This window comes from Sylvia atricapilla, chromosome 2, assembly GCF_009819655.1.
Source record: "Sylvia atricapilla isolate bSylAtr1 chromosome 2, bSylAtr1.pri, whole genome shotgun sequence".
Classification (NCBI taxonomy): Eukaryota; Metazoa; Chordata; class Aves; order Passeriformes; family Sylviidae; genus Sylvia; species Sylvia atricapilla.
The window spans coordinates 29,602,295-29,622,494 of NC_089141.1; the positions used below are offsets into that span (position 1 = coordinate 29,602,295).

At 42.6% G+C, this 20,200-nt stretch overlaps 1 protein-coding gene across 1 annotated transcript in view; it reads right to left on the reverse strand.

Moving 5' to 3' along the window:
* Window positions 1–20,200, reverse strand: part of NARS2 (asparaginyl-tRNA synthetase 2, mitochondrial) — a 48,830-nt gene that overhangs the window by 12,756 nt on the left and 15,874 nt on the right. The window contains exons 7-8 of the mRNA XM_066341253.1: window positions 6,853–6,985; window positions 414–512 (exon numbers count right to left, since the gene is read on the reverse strand). Coding sequence (XP_066197350.1) covers window positions 414–512; window positions 6,853–6,985 — 232 coding nt within the window. The remainder of the gene's footprint in view (window positions 1–413; window positions 513–6,852; window positions 6,986–20,200) is intronic.

A 20,200-nucleotide genomic window follows, 5' to 3' on the forward strand; every position in this document is an offset into this window, starting at 1 on the left:
CATAAACATGTAAAGCTACCCTTTAGGGTTCAGGGGCAAACTCAGGAAAGTGACCTCCCTCTATATTGTAATTTGTAGGACTGCATTTTGATCTAGATATGGATCAAAATCCACTCTTGGCTATTCAGTGCTAAAACGGTACTCAATTATTGAAGCTGATTATTCAGAGCCTACCAGATGAAGTGACAACTACAGTTCTACCACACTTGCTACCAGGTACAGAAAGTTGTGTGTCATCTCTCTATTGGCCTGAACAATCACTTAAACTCAACCTGATATTTTCACAGTTTCTTAACACAGGACAACACAGTAAAAAAAAAAAAAAAAAAAAAAAAAAAAAAAAAGCTTTTCTATAGCAAAGAACCCCCCAAAACACAGACAGGATTGCAGTTCTTTCCTGTCACATGCATTACCTTCTGTGCAGAAGCTATGTATTTATGAAAAAGCTCAACATCTCGAGGACATTTGGAGAGCACAGTGCTTGTCACTGTCTTGAAAAGATCTTCCATAACCTAACAGAGAAAAACAGAATGCATGAAAAATGAACATTGCTTAGGTGTACCAGACTATAAATGGTACAGAAGGAGTTTCTGTCCTTCTGCATGGCCTAGACTGCATAAGAGGGAACCACCTCACTAATGCTCCTAATTAGCAGGCTTGATTAGTATCTGAACCCATATCTTTATTTTTGCTATGGGTTTAGGGCTTCAATGTTGGATGATGGCCTCAGTATCTTCATTCAGGTATTTCCAGTGAAAAAAATCATAGCTAAAATATTCAAGCAGCAACCCTGGCTAGCCACAGACACTTTACAACCATTTGTGGGTCCGGTCTCAGATTAATTCTTAGTGAGGCATCTGTCCTGTAATGAACAATTCTGGATTTATTCTTAGTTGTCAAAAAAGGCAAAACTGAAGGAAAGACAAGAAACATGCAGTGTGCAGAGCAAGTCCATCAAACAGATCTCAGCTAGAGAGACTGTGTGCAGTAAGGACAAAGTGAACACATACAAGATGAGTAGAGAGCTAAAGGAGAGGACACATCAATGCAGGGATGTTTGAGAAACTAAAAAGATGTGGTTCCATTTCCCTAAACTAATGTGGATTAACTAAATGACATTATCATCCAATTTGGATATACTTATCCAGTAAAACGGGCTTCACTCATTAAGAAATTAAAATGCCATTAAAAGCCCCCCCATGGGATGCTGCTGCATTTTCATCAACCCATTTTAAGAATCGTTTTCTCTTTTGGTTAAGCAAAGCAGACCATCCAAAACACTTGCTGTTGTGCAGACTAAGAGTTCCCATGGCTCCATGTAGTCATACACCAGCACAAAGCAGGTAGTTGACACCTGCAGTATCAGCTAATGATCATCCCACCTCTTCTTCAAAATCACCCTCCTATTCTCAATTTCTTTGTAAAAATAGAGCAGTGCAGCTGGGGCCACATGTCACCTCAGCCTGGGATGGGATAAGGTTTTTCCTAACACAGCACATCTCAAAGTTCTGTGGTTTGGTTTTTGTTTGTTTGTTTGTGAGTGTAACAACTGCTTCATTAATTGCAGAGTTGAGAGAAGGGAAGTTTCCACTAATGATATCGAGGTGAGCAGCAGCCCCTAGACACCACAAAGCCTGTGACTGCGGAAAGATGAACCTGTTGTTCAGCCAGCAGATCTCCAGGAGACACAGTAGGTCTATGCCTTACAAGGAACCAGATCTTACAGGGTAAGAGGAACACAAGGCACAGAAACAAAGCAGCTGGGCTACTGACATAACCAAGATAAAACTTCGGGCACGTTGTTCGAACTTATGTTTAGATGAACATCCTTCACATCTGCCCCAAGCTGCTGAAACACTGCTCTGTGCTGGTGAACAACCTCTGCATCCTACCATGTCTAGTGAAGCTGGTAAAGCAGTCCATTTGGATACCTCTGGAGCCAAACTCAGACTCAAGACTCCTGCACCAACCTGGGCTCTCCTTTTAAAAACAGGAAAGATGCAAATAAGGGAACAGCATTATCATATGCAGATGAACAGTTTTACGCCTCCTGGTACTCAAGCACAGAGGAAATGAAAAGCCAGCATTCCTGCTGCTGAGTGGCAAATAACCAAACAGTCAGCTTTGAACTTTCTTCAAAGTAGCTAGAAAAAGGCTTATGCAAATGAAATTAGAAAACTTCTTAGCAATTCATCTGGTTTCACCAGGCAGAGACGAAGGGATTTTACATTAAGCTTCCTCTTTCTAGAAAATGAAAGTATCATCTGGTTTCGGAAAAGCATGTTGTTTAATTAGCACTTTTTTTCTTCACTGTGCGATAAAGTAACAATTAGGTTCCCACAGCATTCAACATAAGCAGCTTCCTCTTCTGGAAAAAAGATGTGGGTGGTATGGGAAAAACAATCTGAGAAATATTTCCAGGTTTGAGACTGAGGTTTTATCCTGGCAAAATAGACAGACATGTGGGTCATACACTGGCCTCCTCACTGCTCTTATTTATGCCAAACAAGTACTAGGTACAAACAGTAGATGGAAAAAAAGAAAAGAAGGGGGAAAAATCTCTCAAACTAAGAGTTTATGTCTTTAAGCAGATAGTATAATGAAGGACTGCAAAGTAGGCTACAGGAAAAATGAGTGGAGAGGTGTAATCACTGGCTTGCAGGTTTAAGGGAACACATGAGTTTGAGATAAGGTGAGGTGATTGGTTTGAACATATTCTGAAAGAAACGTGTTTGACAGGAGACTTACACAGGGAAAAAAGCACTGGAATCACAGCAAGTAGCTCATCTCAGAGGTGGGACTGCAAATGTCCCAAAAGGCCAATAATATGGTTGTATCACAGTGGTGATGTGGAAACTGTGCTGGTAGGGGGCCAAGCAAGGAGGATGGAGGTTAAAGCTTTCTCCCTCCCCTCAACCCTTTTTAGCCTTTCTCTTTTGATTTTCACATCTGAAACTTCAGCGGTATCAACATTGGCATTCCCCAGTGTTGCTCTGTTGTTTAATGGTTAAAAGTCCAATTTTGATTAGGAACAGCTCCCAAGGGTATTGCTTAATTTTACCCTGGATCTTTTGATACTGCAACCTATCCTCTTCCCAAATAAAGTTATGACCAGAGCTGAAACAGAGTAAGTCATCAATAAAACAGCAGTAAAAGTTGGCAGCAGCAACTGAAGGTGCTGTGCACTCCAAGAAAGGTTCAAATAATCATCTTTATTATGTAAGAAAGGTTACATACAAAAAATTGCATGACCTGCCAGTAGGATTTTTATGTATGTATTTACCTGGGCTATACATATGGATGCAGAGTAGATCACAGGCCACTTACATATGAAACACTCACCAGTGGACCACTGTTTGTTGCCTCCATGCCTGCTCACACCTACTCTATGTGGGCACATACACACAGAAGGGAGAATTGACATCTGATCTTGGTCATAAAATCTCCTATCTCAGTAACATAACCAACAGCTCAGGCCACATTTTGGTGAGATGCTTTTGCTGTGCAAAGAAAAAGTGGTCTGCCAGACCACTGCTCCACTGGCCATTGAAGCTGAATGCTGATAAAACTCAGGGAAGAGACCAAGCCTGAGCTATGGCAGCTGCATGCCACTTCAGACAAGGAACCTACAGTCCTGCAGATTCCCCACATTTTGCAGATGTGCAAAACTCGTAGAACAAACCATTCCCATGTGATTACCAGTGTTTGCTCCCTCAAGACTGCCCAAGTGCCTCAGCCTTGGTACTGAAGACAGAATGCTGAGTGCAAACTAGGCTGGAAATCAAATCACATACATGTTTTAGATCCAAGCTCTCTAAAGCTGACACCCAAAATCGGTGCTACTGATTTCATTTCATGCCTGAACTCCTCTCTGTAAAATGGAGGTAATAATGCTCTATGTCACTAGGCTGTAATGACAGCAAATTAATTTTGATGAAGTACATAACCAGTGGAAGACAATACTCCTGCCCTCAGGACACAGCTCAAATACTGACTGTTAAATTGTATACTCCATCTTAAAGAGACATATTCTCCAGCCCTTAAAGAGACAGTAGTGCTAGGACGTAATCTTGTTAAGGAAGACTAACACTATGCATAAACTCCTGACAATGCTCTCAGGAAAACTTCCTTCTTGCATTTCCTAACTTTACAGACTAAATAATGTCTTTTTTAGCATGGCTTTGTATGTGCTTTTGACGAAATTCAATAATGACTGTATCATATGGCCTCTTCAAAACTCCATTAGTGTCATGAGTGAAGTGGGATCCTTTAAATATACTGCACTGTTGATACAGTGAAATGAAAAATTAAAGATAATGGCCTACAAATACAACTACATGACACAGCATTGAAGGGAGAGAGTAGTAACAGGCATCTCTGAGGAGAAATGAAACTGGAGACTTTGAACCACCAATTCAGGTACTGGGGGGGCTGATGGCTCTAGGGAATCCAGACAATTCCACAACTGGACCTCTTCTACTGTCTACTTGACCTTTTCCTACACCCTTCTTTCTCTCATCCATTTTGCAGGGGAAGTGCCTTGGGGTAACCTGGCCCAACTTCTTGACTTACGAAAAGAGGTTCCTCCTTAGATACCCTTACATGTACCCTGTACACTAAAGCAGAAATACTATCACCCAGTCATGCAGCATAAAGTAGTGCACTGAGTACACGGGATTTTCCACAGAAAGTATTGTGAAACCAGTACTGTGAGAGTTGAAGCTTCTTTATAGCACTAAAACACATTTTGGCACAGAACAGAAATTTAGATTGCATGATCAAGACACATGAGACTTCACAAGAACTGTGCTACTAATTTAGGAATAACTGAGCACTACTCTATGCAATTACAATGGGGGGAAAAAAAGCCGCTGCTCTAAGACTTCAGGCTCTTTGTTCCCAAATACATGTAGCTTGGTTATTAAATCTCCTTTTTTTCCTTTTATTTCATAATGTAAACTGTGTTTCTTTTGGAGCTTTGGCTGAAAGATCTCAAGCCTCAACCAATGAATCGTAAACATGCAGATCTTTGTAGCAAGGTTCTTTAATGGTGTATAAGCAAATACTTCAAGATGTCCCTGAAGAGGCTGAGCATTCCCAGCACAGTAACTTGCTCAAGTGAGAGATACTTAGTCCAAATGTTGAATAGCAATTTTAAAAATAAATTTTTAACAATCCAGCTCCTTATGTGAGGACAAAGTTCAGATAATAACCCTGGCCAAGAGCCCTGAAGGCTTTCAACTGGGCGTTCTGCACCAAATAAAGAACTTGCAGATGACAACAAACAGACAAAATACCCGATGGGCAGATACATAAGAGAACATTGAATTTAGGTCAGTTATACCAGGAAAGACACTTAGGCTCTAGAGCAACTAGCAGGGTTTTCTGTTGACTGAGGTTTTTTGTTTGTTTTGTTGTAAGATTGAGAGATTGCCCAATGATTTAAAAATAAACCAAATGGGAACTCCACTTCCCCAAGTAAGAACGCTACAAAATTAAGCCTGTTACAATACAAACTCACTATGAGGAATGCAAAATAATGGCTGCTAGGAGACTTTTTGTTATAGGGAAAGGTGCTTGTCAAAGCCTTTGTGTCAGAGGGAACATTTAAAAGAGAGCACAAACTGAGACTTCACAAGATACTTAGCAACAACAAAGGCAAAATTGAGAAAGAAAGTTCCTCCTTTCCCTACAAATACAAACCCTACAAATTCCATAACAGTTCTCAAATCTAATTCTCAATTGACTGAACTGGCTGTCTATACTTCAAAAGTCTGGAAATTAGGGTTTTCTGCACACGATATGCTGAATCTGTGTTGAAGGGCTCAAACACCACTTAACAGAAGACCTTGCTTATTATACTAGATAAAAGTAGTGAAGATTTCAATTGACTCCTGATTACCTAGGGAAACAGGAATTAAGGTGTGCACATATACACACCCTGTGCTCCAACAATACAGAAAGCTGTGGAGAAAAGGAGAGACAAAATAAAGAGCAGAATGCTATTCATGATGGAGCACAGACTCCCAATGGGTCAGTCCACACAGCCCAGTGCCATCCAGACATCCCAGATTCAGAAGCAGCATACAGAGCATGCCAGCTCTGCTCTCAGGCTGTGCTGATTCAGTGCTGTTTATGACCCATGCTGAAAAAACCATCACCTGGATGTTATTTTATAAATCTGCAGCCAGTGCCTCAGGTATTTTTCTTAATTTTCCCATCACTTTCCACAGAGCTTATCTGATAAATAAGAGTGTGTGTGTATGTTTACTCACAAGTCCTACTGGGTATAAGCTGGTTTATGCTGAGACTAGTAACATGTATAGGTATCCATCATGTGGTTAAACTGCAACTGAGAGGTCAATTCTGACAAATCAAAAGCCAGCTGACTAAGGGTCAGTATTCTGCTAAAGCCACAGTAAACAGTGTATGCCAGAAACTGTTATTTCTTCTTCAGATTTCAATGCAGGTTTCAAGAAGGCCTTTACAGAGCACACCAAGGGACACACTGCTTTAAACACTGCTCACTCAGTGGAAAGGTGCTGAACATTTTGAAAGGGAGAGTGTCACTCATGAGCACCAGTCAAGCTCATTTACATTCCCTGGCAATACAGCAACTGTAGAGCTTCCCATTCAGATGAGGGTTGTGTGCACCTCCATCTTCCCTTACAAAGCCCCCCTCTAGCATCATCTCTGCTGAGCAAACCCTCCTCCGTGGGAAATACCTGTGCAACCTCGACTTGGTTCACGCAGGGTGAGAAGAGCTGTGACCTCAGCTGAGGCAATGAGCACACCTCAGGGAGGAGGAAGAAAGTCAGGTACCAGTCCTGCATAGACATCTGGAGTGCCCACCTGCATGATGTCCTGAAGGCTCTCAGTGAAGGACAGCTCAGCCTCCACCATGTAGAACTCCGCAAGGTGCCGGCGACTCTGCGAGTTTTCCGCTCGGAACGTCGGGCCAAAGGTGAACACGTGAGTAAAGGCCCTGCAAGGCAGCAGGGAACAGGCAGGTCAGGTCCAGCACACAACTGGGTCTGTTACACCTGAAGCCCTCACTTTTCTCCCAACCTCTAGAAACAATCAAATATCCATTTCATCTTTGAGCAGTTTAATGGCACTGCTGAATAAGCAAGCTACTGCTATGTTCCTTCATCCAGGCGTGGAAAGGGGTTATTCACATCTTGTGATTCAGATGTTGCACACACACACTATTGAGCTTTCTCTGAATGCAAGTCATGCTCAGGACCCTTTTTGTAACCGTGTGGGAATAAAATCCAACATTCTGCAGAACCAGATAAGCAGAGAAGCATGCAGATACTATACCAATCATCCTGTCCTCATCCACGTGCCTTTACATTTCTTTGGCTGCAATGCCTGACCTTCACGGGTGCTGTGAGACCCCAGTGCTCAACAGAGCAGAGTGGGCCGTGCTGCTGGAGTTGCTGGGCTGGTGAGCACTGAAAGGTGGCCAGTGAAGCCCAGCAGCATGGGAGGTGTATGGCATGCAGTCCCCCTCTACTGGTAAGACTGAAGTTCATTGCTCAGAGAGCCAAAGAACTGGGCTCTTCTACACAGCTAAAAATGGTTCAGCTGAAAGGGATCCCTCCTGCAGAGAACACATCTGGGAGAGTGTTAAATGCTGAAGCAACCAATGCATTTCCTATTATGAAGCCATTTCTCCAGCCACCTTATGGGAAGTCTATTTAAATACATCCTCTCTTGTTCTGCAGTCATGTCATGCTGTGTTTCCACTTCCTTCGTGAGAAACCTTCCTATTAAACACCAACATGCCTTTAGAAGTTTTGATTTTACGTGGGAAGCTGCACTCCAAACAGCCTCTTTTACACTGTGATCTATGAGCACTTGAGCTCCTGGACACCCTCAAGCCAGTAAGAGCTTCGCAAATACATGCCATGACGTCTGTGTTTCCTCTCATGCTGCATGGGAAGAAAACCATGACTGGGGAAGAGAGAAAGCTGCTTCAGAAAAACCATGAACTGGGCAGCTGCTATCTTTGGTACATCTTTAATTTGATGTTATTTTTAGCTGCAGACAGAGTGTAGGAGAAAAAGAGCCTGATCAGTGGAGATTAAGCACAGTTTGACACTCATGAAAGGATGAGTGCTAATTGCTGGGGCTGGCATTTGACTTGCATCTTGCTCTGCAAGCTTTCAACTTAAAAAGGATGTTCACTGAAGTTTCTGAACAGGCTAATTTTGTTAAACTGAAGTTTAAATAAACAACACTACAAAAAGCAGCATTTTTCCTTTGCCCCTTATGGAGACATCTGTGCTACAAATAAAGGAACACACACATTCTGCTTTACTCATCTGTTCCTTCATGTCACATATTGGTTAAAGGTTACGATCCAAAGAAAGAGCACTTTCCTTTTTCTTGAGTTGCTAGTAGTAAACACGCCAGAATAAAGTTTCAGGTCAAGACTCTGACTACATAGCCTGTCTGTGGGTTTCTTTTCCCCATGGCTCTGTCTTCCCTCCTTCAAAAAACACACTTTCTGTCTCCATTTTGCTCTTGTACATGCACACTCTCACATATGACCACAGCATCTACAACCAACTAATTAGATTTTGCAGCAAACATCTTCCTTTAAACATCATTTTCAGCATGTCACTTTTCCCTCTGCTGCCTTTCTCACTTGTTGAGATGTTACTGCAAACTTCTGTCACTCTGTCATCCCCCTTCAAACTGCCCTTTGCCGTAGCATCTACAAAAGCTCAGCAATGTTTAGATAAGTGATGTAACCAAGACTATTACTCACTGCACAGGTCATTCACTATTATATCATAGTTCCTTGTGATTCCCCCATCTGTAGCCACCTGTTGTCTTGGGTTATACATAAATTCATGTTCTTCCTCACATAGCCTTTTTGGTTTGGTTTATTTTTTTTCCCATGTTCCTAACAGCACCTGGTACAACAAGGTCTTGGGTCCAAAGTTTAAGAGCCTCAACTGCTATAGCAATACAAACAACAAATACAAAACAGTGAGTCACACAGTCAAAATCATTTTATCTTTAAGGCAGAACTGGTCAAAAGCTTTTGTTTGTCAGGTTGTGGAGGTTGGCCTGCAGTGGGAAACAGGAGTTAGAGGCAGGTCCTTGCTCTACCTGCCCCCATTTCAGGCTTTTGCTAAAATATTTCATTTTGAGGCCCTTCAGTTAAAGAAAGAATTTTTTCCTAAATAAATGAGTTTAGTCACAAGTTCAGTTTGCGACTGAGCCAGGATCAGACACAAGATGAAAATATTGCAAAAAGCTTACAGCTGCTGAAGTACTCATTCAGGTCTGCTCAGTTTGATGTGCAGGTCTCTAACTCTCACTGACATGAAGGCCCCAAAGTAACATTGAAAACTAAAGTGTGACACTAGCTGGCTGGCATGAGATTCTTTCCCACAGAGCAACAGCCTGGCTTCAGGGAGAGACATTTCTCAGCAGCTGTCCATGCACAGGCACTGACACTTCAGTTACTGTAGGTTATTGTGGTAGGGCAGTCTCCAGCAATGCATGCTACTAAGAGCACTTTGAACTGCACTTGTTTCCTACTGATCAGCAGCCCAAGCATGATGACTAGTCACTCATCTTTCAAGGGGCTTGGTCACTGCAAGACACCTAAAAGCAACCAAAACCAAATAAACAAACAAAAAAAAAGTTCCCAAACCAACAAACAAAAAACCCACAAAAAATCCACCCTCTTATTGCTCCAAGATGTCAGCCATGGTCTAACACTTCATAGTCAGAGAACAATTTTGTACTGCAAGAATAATTCCCCTCTGTGCCCAAGACAGCTTTTGGGGAAGACAAGTGTAAAGCAACTCCCACAGGAACCGATTTCTGTCTTTCCTCAGCTGTAGGCATTTGTACAGAGAACCACCTATGTTTAAGAAACAAACCATTAGCACCGCAACCCTACAGACTATCCCAAGGTGACAGTAAATGTAAGGGCTTTATGATATCCCATAGAACCTCACATCACTGGTGTGGGGCTGAACTTGTCCGACTCTTTGAAAAAAGGGAAAAACAACGCTCGCTTCCTAGCCCTACGCCCCATCAAATAAACCCCCATCTGCAGGGAGGGGAGGAATCATTCATTTCTCAGGCTAGCTGTAAAGGAAAAAGACAGATACAAGTAACTGTGAGAACTTCACCAGAACCCTGGGACCCTGGCAAAGGGAAACTAGCCAGATGTCACGCTGGCAAAGTGATCAAAGGAGCGCAATAAATGCAAATCATCTGGTAACAGCAATGTAGCACTGACCAGAGGCCTGCACATAACAGAGAAACGCAGCTAAAAATACATAGCCACTGTTATCAGCTCTGTGAGTGAACAATTATTTTCCATCCAGGCATTTATATTTACTGTGTTTACTGTGCCCTGCCATTCAAGATATTAAGCAAATGCTCACTATACAAATCAAGCCTTTATTTGTACTTCATCTACTATAAAAAGATATCTGTGATTTGATACACTGCTGTATCACACTGAGCACGTACAGATATATCAGAAAAGTGGGAGTTCACTCTGCTCTGATTTCATGGTACTGAGAGCAAACCAGTCATTTTGTTCTGCATGCATTCAGCACCTAGTACAATGGAGCCTCAGTGCAGGGCTGTGACTCCTATGCTCTATGATGCAAATAATCAATCATTTAACATTCCCAGACCTCTGCAAGACTTCCAGCATTTAAAAATAACTTGAAAATTCTGTCTAACTCTCCAAAAGTGCCTAGGTCAGTTTGGGTTGTGGGCACTCAAGAGTCTTTAAAAAAAAAATCAGTAGCACTAAGTCCTCATCTCCAACAAAAGCATACACACAGGAGAGGAAAAAAAAAAAAAGCCCACTAATCTGTTGAGCCTTTTTCCTTAGCCATTACAGGCAGAGCAGTAATGTCTGTAACACTGTCCTTGTACGTGCTACCAAAGAATACAAGAGAGGCTTTGAAACGAATCCTTTTGCAGTCAGCTTTGCCCAGATCAGAGCTCTGGACAGCAAGCTCGAGTGCATTTATGCAGTTCACAGGCACTGCCGGGGTCGACACCACAAGAAGGCACAGAGCTGCTTAATTAATTGCTCCCTTTCTGTGACTCTATTTCGCTCTGCCTAGTTCTCTGGGAAAATCTGAGAGCTTAATGTGGAGGCCAAGAGAATACCCACAGCACTCCTTCCAATACACTGAAATGCATCAAAAGCCAGGGCCCCATCCTGCTCAGTCTGAGCTTGCTCACCCCAGCCTAGCAAAGGGCCCAACCACTTTCAGCTGCAGGCTCCCAGGAGTCCCTTTGGACACCAAGGCAGTACCTGGAAGTGTTGCTGGGGCACAGCCAACCTCTGCATGGATGGTGGAGGCTCACTGTTGCACAGGCCACACTTGGGTTCTCTACCCTATGAGCAGTCAGGAAGGGAGAAACTTCCCCCCTTTTACCTTTATTTCACAGGCTACTAAAACTGTCTCCAGAAGCAGTCACCTTTGGGAGCTTTCTGCCACACAGAATGAAAGCTCATTGCGTTTGAGTTCATTGACATTTCATTAGAGAGGAAGTGAGTGGAACCAATAGAGAAGTAATAAGTATCTGTACCCAAAGCTGCTTCAAATCATTCTTTTAATTAAACTCATGCTATGTTTGTAGGCCTCAGCGTCTCTGCCTTGCTGGCAACTTTTGCAGTGCAATCCAAATAGAATTAATTGTGCTGATGGTTCCCAAGCCAGGAATGGATTGTGCTCCTTTTCTGAGCCAGGACACCATGCTGCTACCGAGGTAATAAAGACTTATTTGTGCTGTTGAACCAAGGGCATATAACTCTGAACAAGGCTATTAATCAAGAAGATGCAATCCCTGCACAGTCAGCTTACAACTAATGCCAAGGTCACACCACACAGTAGTGACACAGCTGGAGGCAGAAGCTGGTTCCTATGACTCAGGGCTAAGCACCAAACCACACCAGTACACACAGGGAGCAAAGATGTTTTTCAAAACTTCATCACCCCAGTGATTTCTGTGTAAGCCATAAAAATACATTACCAACATGGCAGAGGGGGAACAATTCATTTTCATGGTGCCCTTGCTGTCACCCCAAAACACAACACATGCCTATGTAAACTCAAATATATTGATTACTCTGGCAAGATCTGCAAGGACAAGTTAAGCTGAACAGTGGCTTTGCCAAATCTCATCTTTGGCCATGCTACATGAACACAGCATGTAACCCTTGAACATAGTGTGTTCCCCTGCACCATAATCCACCAACCCCTCCCTGCCATACACACACTAAAATCTAGATAGCAAGAAAACCTAGAAACAATAACTTCTAACCCAAATACAAAACAACACACAATGTCAGCAGAGGAGGAGAGACCTTCAGTAAAGTGACCCCAAAGCCCAGTTTAGCTTTATCTACCCATTGTCCTTTCTCTCAGGAAGAGAAGAAGAAAAAGTGAACCATTTGATTTAATTCCACTCTGTTCTGGCACGACCATATTCATTTTGAGCATGGAGGACCTCCACGGAAATAAGCGGATGACTTTGCTCAGCTGCCAGGATGGACCAGTCGGCTGCAGTGCTTGAGTTGAACATGAAGGGGATTGGTCAGGGATGCTGAGATTTGTCTGTTGAAAGATGTTCTGGCCCGTGCACAAAACCACACACACAGACAACCATTCAAAGTATCAGCCCAATGTTTCCCAGAGGATAACTTTCAGAGGAGCTGGAAGCCCAGAGCTCCTAATGATGATAGCAAGGTACAGATGCCCAACAGTGTGGAGAAAAGGCAGAATATTTAAAGTCCTTGAGCTGGGAAAACTGTCAAAAAATACCTGTTGGAGTTGGACAGAAATATCTGGGTTTTAACTTCAGTGTAAAAATAATACTCCATTACTATTGTCTGGTGGTTTGGATTCTGCCCAATGAAAATGCACATTTCTGTTGAAAAGGCAGCAAAAGGGGCTGAATTTTACCCAGAAAAATGAGTTTTGAAAGACTCCTCATAGGCCATTTCTGGTGCCCTCTGGGGAAATGCAGATGAGAAAAGCTGCATCTTGAAAGGACTTTTGTAGCAGTATGTAAGGCTCAGGCCTGGACAGCAGAGTTGGTGTGCTGAGTGTTGAGGTTTCAGCTCATGCTGCGACGAGATGGGACTGTACTTCCTTTTGTAAGCAGCCAAAAATAAATACATCAATTAAAAAAAAAAAAAAAAAAAAAAAAAAAAAAGCTAAGTTCCCAGACAGGGACTGGGAAGTGCCAACTTCCCCCTGCAGCCAGTCAGACTGAAGCAACGCAGCAGCTTCTCTTGCTGCAACCTCTAAAGGGCAGGGATTCACAAAGCTTGAGAGGTCACATGCACACAGCACCCTCCTGCCATGCTCCAGGACCTGCTCTCCCCTTGCCAAGCCTCTGCTCTGGCTCCACAGCACAAAACAGAAGGTGGGACAAGAATCCTTCCCAGCTCATCTCCCTCTGCTTGAGTATGATCCAGGCACACTTGAGTAATTAACAACAAAGTGACCCAAATTATCTGGCAAAGCACCCAGAAGTTTGTTTATTAAACTTGACAGCAGACCTAGACACTGGATTGTTAGTCTACAGATGGCAGGAGAATAGGGGAAAACCGAGACAAAGGATGTAAGAGTTACTCAGAGCCATACAAGTCGTCTGCTCCAGGCTCAAAGACCTCATCAGCCTGGGTCCTCCACCCTTTTATGCAACAGTGTTGTACTTTACTGTCAGAGGAGTCTTGCTTTGTCCTAGTTTTGATATTATTGTTTCCAATTAAAGTCAATAAAATGACCGATTAGTAATGAAAACTCAAGCTGGGCTCATGAAAGCCACCAGAGTAGTTGAGGATTTATTCAAATAATCATTTCCTATGCTCCAGCTAACAGAGATATTCTACAAAGGAACAATACAAAATGCTTTAAAGATTTAAATAAAACAGGTAGCTAAGATGTTTTTTCAAACTCAGCCATCCCATTGACTCTACTCTAAGGCATTAAAATACGTTACCAACATGTTACAGGGGAACAACTGGGTTAAATCTTCTCCTTTCAAAGTGGAAAAAACTCATATTCTGTAGAAATTGCATTATAACAGCCAGGAAGAGGATATTTAATTTTAATTTTTTTATTTTTCAGATGAACATTGGTTTTATGAACTCTGCAAGTATCAATCACAACATGAAAAAGCGTCAGCGGGTGCATTACTGAACAAAAGGAGTCATGGTTCAGGCCACATTCCAAAGTTTGGGCGTAACTGTTTAAAACCTCCAAAGCCTAAACAAAGTAACTAAACAAAGTAGCATGTATCCAAAAAATTACTAAAATCCATATAAAATGCAACATGTTTCAGCTGACTACAACATGTATCTATATTCTATTCCAGTTCAGTTAAATGACAGGAAATCGAAGAATTTCAGGGCATGTGCTAAAGGATTTGTGCATCTATTTTAAGGAAAGCTGTGGGAGCAAATAGGGATGAAGCTGCCTGACTTCACATCTCATCCTGGACACGCTTCTCGAGGCACAGAGACTCCTGGAGAAGCAGGAGCTGCAGCCTGGACACAAGGCAGGTTCATGCTCTCATAAGCTATCAGGTTTGCCATGGTGTTTTGCCACTGATGGTCAGCTGAGCTGCCCGCAGGCTTCTTGCCTGCCTCAGTCATAAGCTTGCAGAAGTCACCATGAATGTGGCTACTATGGCACAGGAACATGTGAGCAGAGGACTGTGTGTGACAGGCCTACTGTCACCCACAAAGACACAGCTTCTTAAACCCCTGCAGCTCTCACAGCATTGTCCAGGCACACAGATGAAGTGGAGCTGCAAGGCCCTACACACACGCGGATGGCTGGGTGCTCCTGACACAGACCCTACAGCACCTACCACTGACTGGAATAAGGATATGAGCTGTTCAGAGGAGGAAAAGGGACTATGCGCTGGATTCAAGACAGAAACATACCAGTTCAACTTAGCTTACTTGTAAAATGAGGACCAAGAATTTCAGCAAAGAGGACACCTTTCACCACATAGCATAAAACTGATTATTCTCTTGCTACCTACACTTGATTGTTACAGCAAGGATGTAACACAAAGAGCACACAGTCCAAGATTGCTGGGATTGTATCCAGCCCTCTCTGTAAGGGTCCCAGAACATGGCAGAACTGCAGCTATCCTCAGCATTCACTCACCATGCTTGCAAGCAGATTACCTGCTTACATTCCCAAAAAGGTGGAGAGGAAAAAAGGACCAACAGGATATCCATGTGCACTGTAAAGCTCCAACTAGCCAAGCAACTCTGGACTCACTGTTGTACCTACAGAGTTCATGTATTTGGCCTCCCAGTAATACGAAGTCATTAACAATCACTGCAGCAGTCATGAACCAGACTGAAGTATGCAGTAATTGATTAAAACCAGACATGCCACGGTTGCTTTTTATAGATCCAATTAAGTGTCAGCCTAATTAATGGAAGTTAGTGCACTAATTATAAGACTCTGCATTATGACTCAGACTCAAACAAACGTTGTGCAAGAAATGTAAGAAATTTTTTCAGACATCCAAGATAAATAATTACACTTATTTTTGTTACTTCTTAGCAACAGGAATGTTATACAACTGGACATCATTCCTGCAGCTGCATTCAGAAGCATTTAAAACTGTACAGTGTAGAGCAAATATTTGTTTAAAGACAATGCAATCTGTTTCATCATTAGCAAGTAATTTTGGAATCAAATTTTAAGAGCGTGTGTTGCCAGACTGCTGAGAATGAAGCCTCTTTTATGGAAGGCAGCCTCAAACATCTCTTTTGAGCTCTGCAGTGTTTTCTTGAACATCAAAATGACAGCTCTCTCTCTCATTCTCCATCCTTCATGCTTTGAAAAACACTGAAGTATTGGCATATTAAAAGTGAAATCAGTGTGATTTTAGTACCTCCTGCAAACAACAGGAAATTCACTGAGTTCAGCGCTCTACAAACTCAGGCAGACACAGCCAAAATAGTCTGGATGACTGAAATGCTTTTTAGGCCCTCTCTGCAACCTGCAAAACCAGTTGCAGGACTGCAGAGAATATCTAGATCAGGCAGAAGAGCACCAGAATACATGATCATTTAGCAATCAAGGGGACATGCTTGAGGAGAGAGGGATTAATTATGCTGCATCTAAACCAAGTTTGATAAGTAGGTGTTAGCAGGCAGAAGTCAGAATGAAAGGCTGAGATTTTAAATTAGCAGGAAAACAAAGTCCTGGGCATGTTGAACTGAAATTGAGCTAGAGAGAAATTCACCAAGATGGTAATGTGCCTGAAATAGGTGGAGAGTACAGTGAAAACAAAGACAAGAAAAGACTCACAAGAAGAAAATTACTTGGGCTGGAAGGGACCTCAGAAGGTGATTGGTCCAGTCTTCTGTTCAAAGCAGGATCAGCAAGAAGGCCAGACCAGCTCAAGGCTCCACCTAGCTACATCTCTGATGAAGAGCACACAGTTTCTCTCCCCAATCTTTTCCAATACTTGACTGATTTCTCCATTATTTTCCTCCCTATGTCCACTGAGAACTTCATTTATTCTCGATTTATCCCCATTGTCTCTTGTCCTCCTGCCATTCACCACTGCAAAGAGTGGGCCTGTCTTTGGAGGACCTCCTTGCAGGTCCTAACAGACCTTTATTAGGTTGCCCTTCAGCCTTTTTCCCATTTGCAGGGAACTTCAAGAGAACATGAGATGAACAAGAGAGGAGAAAGCTAGTGAAGGCCTGATAAGAGAGAAAATAAACAGGGCTAAGGAGGGCAAGGAATGATGAGATAACTTATGCTGCCATTTAGGGAGGGGACAGCTTCCAGAGATTTTTAAGAAAAGCAATTTTATTTAAGCTCATGATGCAAAAGGCAGAACAGACAGTGCCTGGGATGAAATGTGGCACAATGGAAAAATGCTGACATTAAACTATTAATAAGAGGAGCTGAAAAGAGAGGAGCAGGTATAGCCTGTGTGAAAGCAGAAGAAAAAAAAACCTGCAGCCAGCAAGCTGTACTTCTTGACAACAATTGGTTTTGGCTGTCTCCAGTATGCCTCTGAATCATCTTCAGCTGTCACAGACCCTCCAGCTCAGTTCAGGTCTCCAAAGGGGCCTTTGTCCTCACTAGAGGATCAGGGGAAAAGGAAATACCATGTGAACATCACAGCAAACCAATGACATTTAAAACCAGATATCAGGACACAGACAGCCCTACACTTCTACCACACACACTGGTTACTGACTCATCGGAGACTGAAGAGGAGAGCTGTGCTACTGAATAAAGACTTTTCTGGAGACCTTAAAAAGCCCATGGATTTACAGCAGCTGACAATGATTCAGACATGCTGAGCAGACAACCTAGATGCCGTCACATCTAGGCATCTCACATCTATTAAGATGAGGCACAATGAAATGAGAAGTTGTGCCAAGTAGGCCGTTTGTATCACACTGAGAGACAAGATGAACTCCTCTGACCTTGCCTTCAAAAACAAGCATACATAAGACCGTCAATAAACACAGGAACATCTCTCTTCCCACTTTTCCTCAAAGAAAAAACTCACCACAACTATAAACGGCTCACTGCCATCTCCTGTGATCAGGAATAGCATCCCAAGCAACCCTGCCATGGAACAGAGCCCTGGACAACACCACAAGCATGAGCATTCAGGTAGTCTGTAGTCTGCAGATGAACTGTCTGCAAGGACGCACAAGATGTGATTCCAGACTCATTTGGTAAATCTTCTCCATGCCTCCTTTTCCAACCACAGCTTAGAGGTTGCTCATGAGCTCTGAAAAGCTAAAAGCTAATCCCAAAATTACATGACTGCTTACTTGACCTTCTGTTCCCCCCAAGGACAAATTCCTACCTGCCTCTCATACCTATCCTGCTCCACCTCTGCTTTCTAATGGACTTCTGCAGGATCTGTCTCTCTCCCAAGTCCTACAAATCACAAGAGAATATGGGTCAAGACTGCATGGGGAAGGTTCTCCTCAGCATTTCTATCTCAGTCTCCTCCTACAAATTCTCAGGAACGAAGTGTTCTTGAGAGCCTCAGGACTGCAACACTCAACGTTATATTTAAGCTAAAGGTAATTTTGGAAGACATTTATAAACATGAAGAATTTACTTTGGCTAAAACAAAGGGTAAATTTCATGGAATCAAATCCAAAACAGGTAAATCTTTACTGTTTTACCTGATTTGTTTATTGGGAAAGACCAGAGTATTTCCATTTTGGAGGTAGAAGACTCATGTTTATGACTCTAAGACTAAGGGTGAAAGTGTCAAGTCTGTCAAAGAGAGAGTCCTCTTTCATAATGGGTTTGGTCTTCACCTACACTGAATTTTCCCAATAAATTAACTAAATTAGTACATTGAGTAGCTGGCATGATATCAGCACAACCACTCTTATTTGAAGGCACATTTTTCTGAGCAGTTGCAATGTGGATTCTCTGCAGATATGGTACATTAGCCAAATCACTGCTGGCCAGCTGGACTGCTGATGGAGCCCTCAGAGACCAGATCTCAGGCAGGTAGCGCTGCAGTTGTCTGCCACGTGCCAAGGGGGCTCATCATGAACTTACGGTGACTTTAAAAACACTTTTAAAGACATCAGTTACTGTGGAGTGGAAACCTTCTGAAAACAGGACGGATAAAATCCTAGCTTTGGAAAATGCAAACTTGAAAGATTGGCCCTTTCATCTGGGAGTTGTGACCTGTATTTCTAATGGCATTTGCTGCCCATGCCTCATATGCAATGTTGAGAATCAGTGCTGGAGCTTTTTTATGTAATCACTGTTGTACAGTTTAATTGGCTGCTGATAAATAGCTGCAGTGAAATTGTTCAAAGGGCAATTTTTGCATACAAATCAAAACATATAAATTTTTTCAGAAATCTCTTTTCTGCCTGGTTTGTTCTCCCTGAGAGACACAGTCACTTCTCAGACCAGCTCAGTGTCTGGGATATGCTGAAATACCCAAGCTAGACATTCTTGATAGACAGGATGTTTCTTATGTTTCTCTGCTGCGGCCAAAGCACAGGTCACTCGGCAGCCAAAGACTGGCATCATCTCAGATATTAACTGGGGAAAGTTAATGAGGAAGAGGTTTGTTTAACTAAGGAGTGGGAGATTTGGGTCCCTGGAAGATGGGATGACATGAGTTTGTATGTGTTAGACTTAATTGACTGTCACACGTTGTGACCTTTACTGAAAGATGTAATTCCACAATTCAAATAAGTCCAAAGAAAGAACATGAATTCTAATGATCAACCTGAAATACAATCTCACTCTATTGCATCTAGCTGTACCCCTTAAATAAAACACAGCCTGCTCTAATATAGAGCAGAAAGCTAAACTCAACAAATTACCTGTCTGGTAAATACTTTTTGCATTGATATGACTCAGATGCACCTTGCTCTCTAAGGATAGATAAATAAAAAAAATCAGTGCTCTTCAGAATGCAGTATATTACAACTTCAAGTTCCTATTTTACAGTGGTGTGTTGCTCTTACAGGCATTTAGAACGAATCCAGGGCCATCTAAATTTAGATGTGTTTATTCATAACGGAGAATAGCTGTTGTGGGTACCTGCGCCTTTTTATTTTATTTAAGTACACTGAGTTTTTGAGGCCTGCAGCTCAAGTGGTATTGAATCCCTTCAGTCTTCAAAAATATTTGAAGCTCTTTTAGATGCAAAAGCACTGCACTGATACATCACACAGCATTAACTCTCTAGATGCTGAGACCCTCCAGAACATAGAATCATTGAATGGTTTTGGAAGTGACCCCCAAGACAATGTTGTTCTAACTCCCCAGCTATGGGCAGGGACATCTTCTACCCCAGGCTCAAAGCCCCATCCAACCTGGCCTTGAACACCTCCAGGTATGGGGCATCCACAGCTTCTCTGGGCAACCTGTGCCAGGTGCCTCACCACCCTCAAGTAAAGAATTTCTTCCTAATATCTAATTTAAACTTTTCCTCTTTCAATCTGAAGCCATTCCCCCTTGCCCTGTCACTCCATGCCCTTGCCCAAAGCCCTCCTCAGTTCTTTTGTAGCCCCTTAAGTACTGGAAGGGGCTCTAAGGTCTCCCTGGAGCCTCCTCTTCTCCAAGCTTAAGAACCCCAGCTCTCCCAGCCTGTGCCCACACACAAGGTGCGCCAGCTCCCTCTCTAGGCTGGCCTC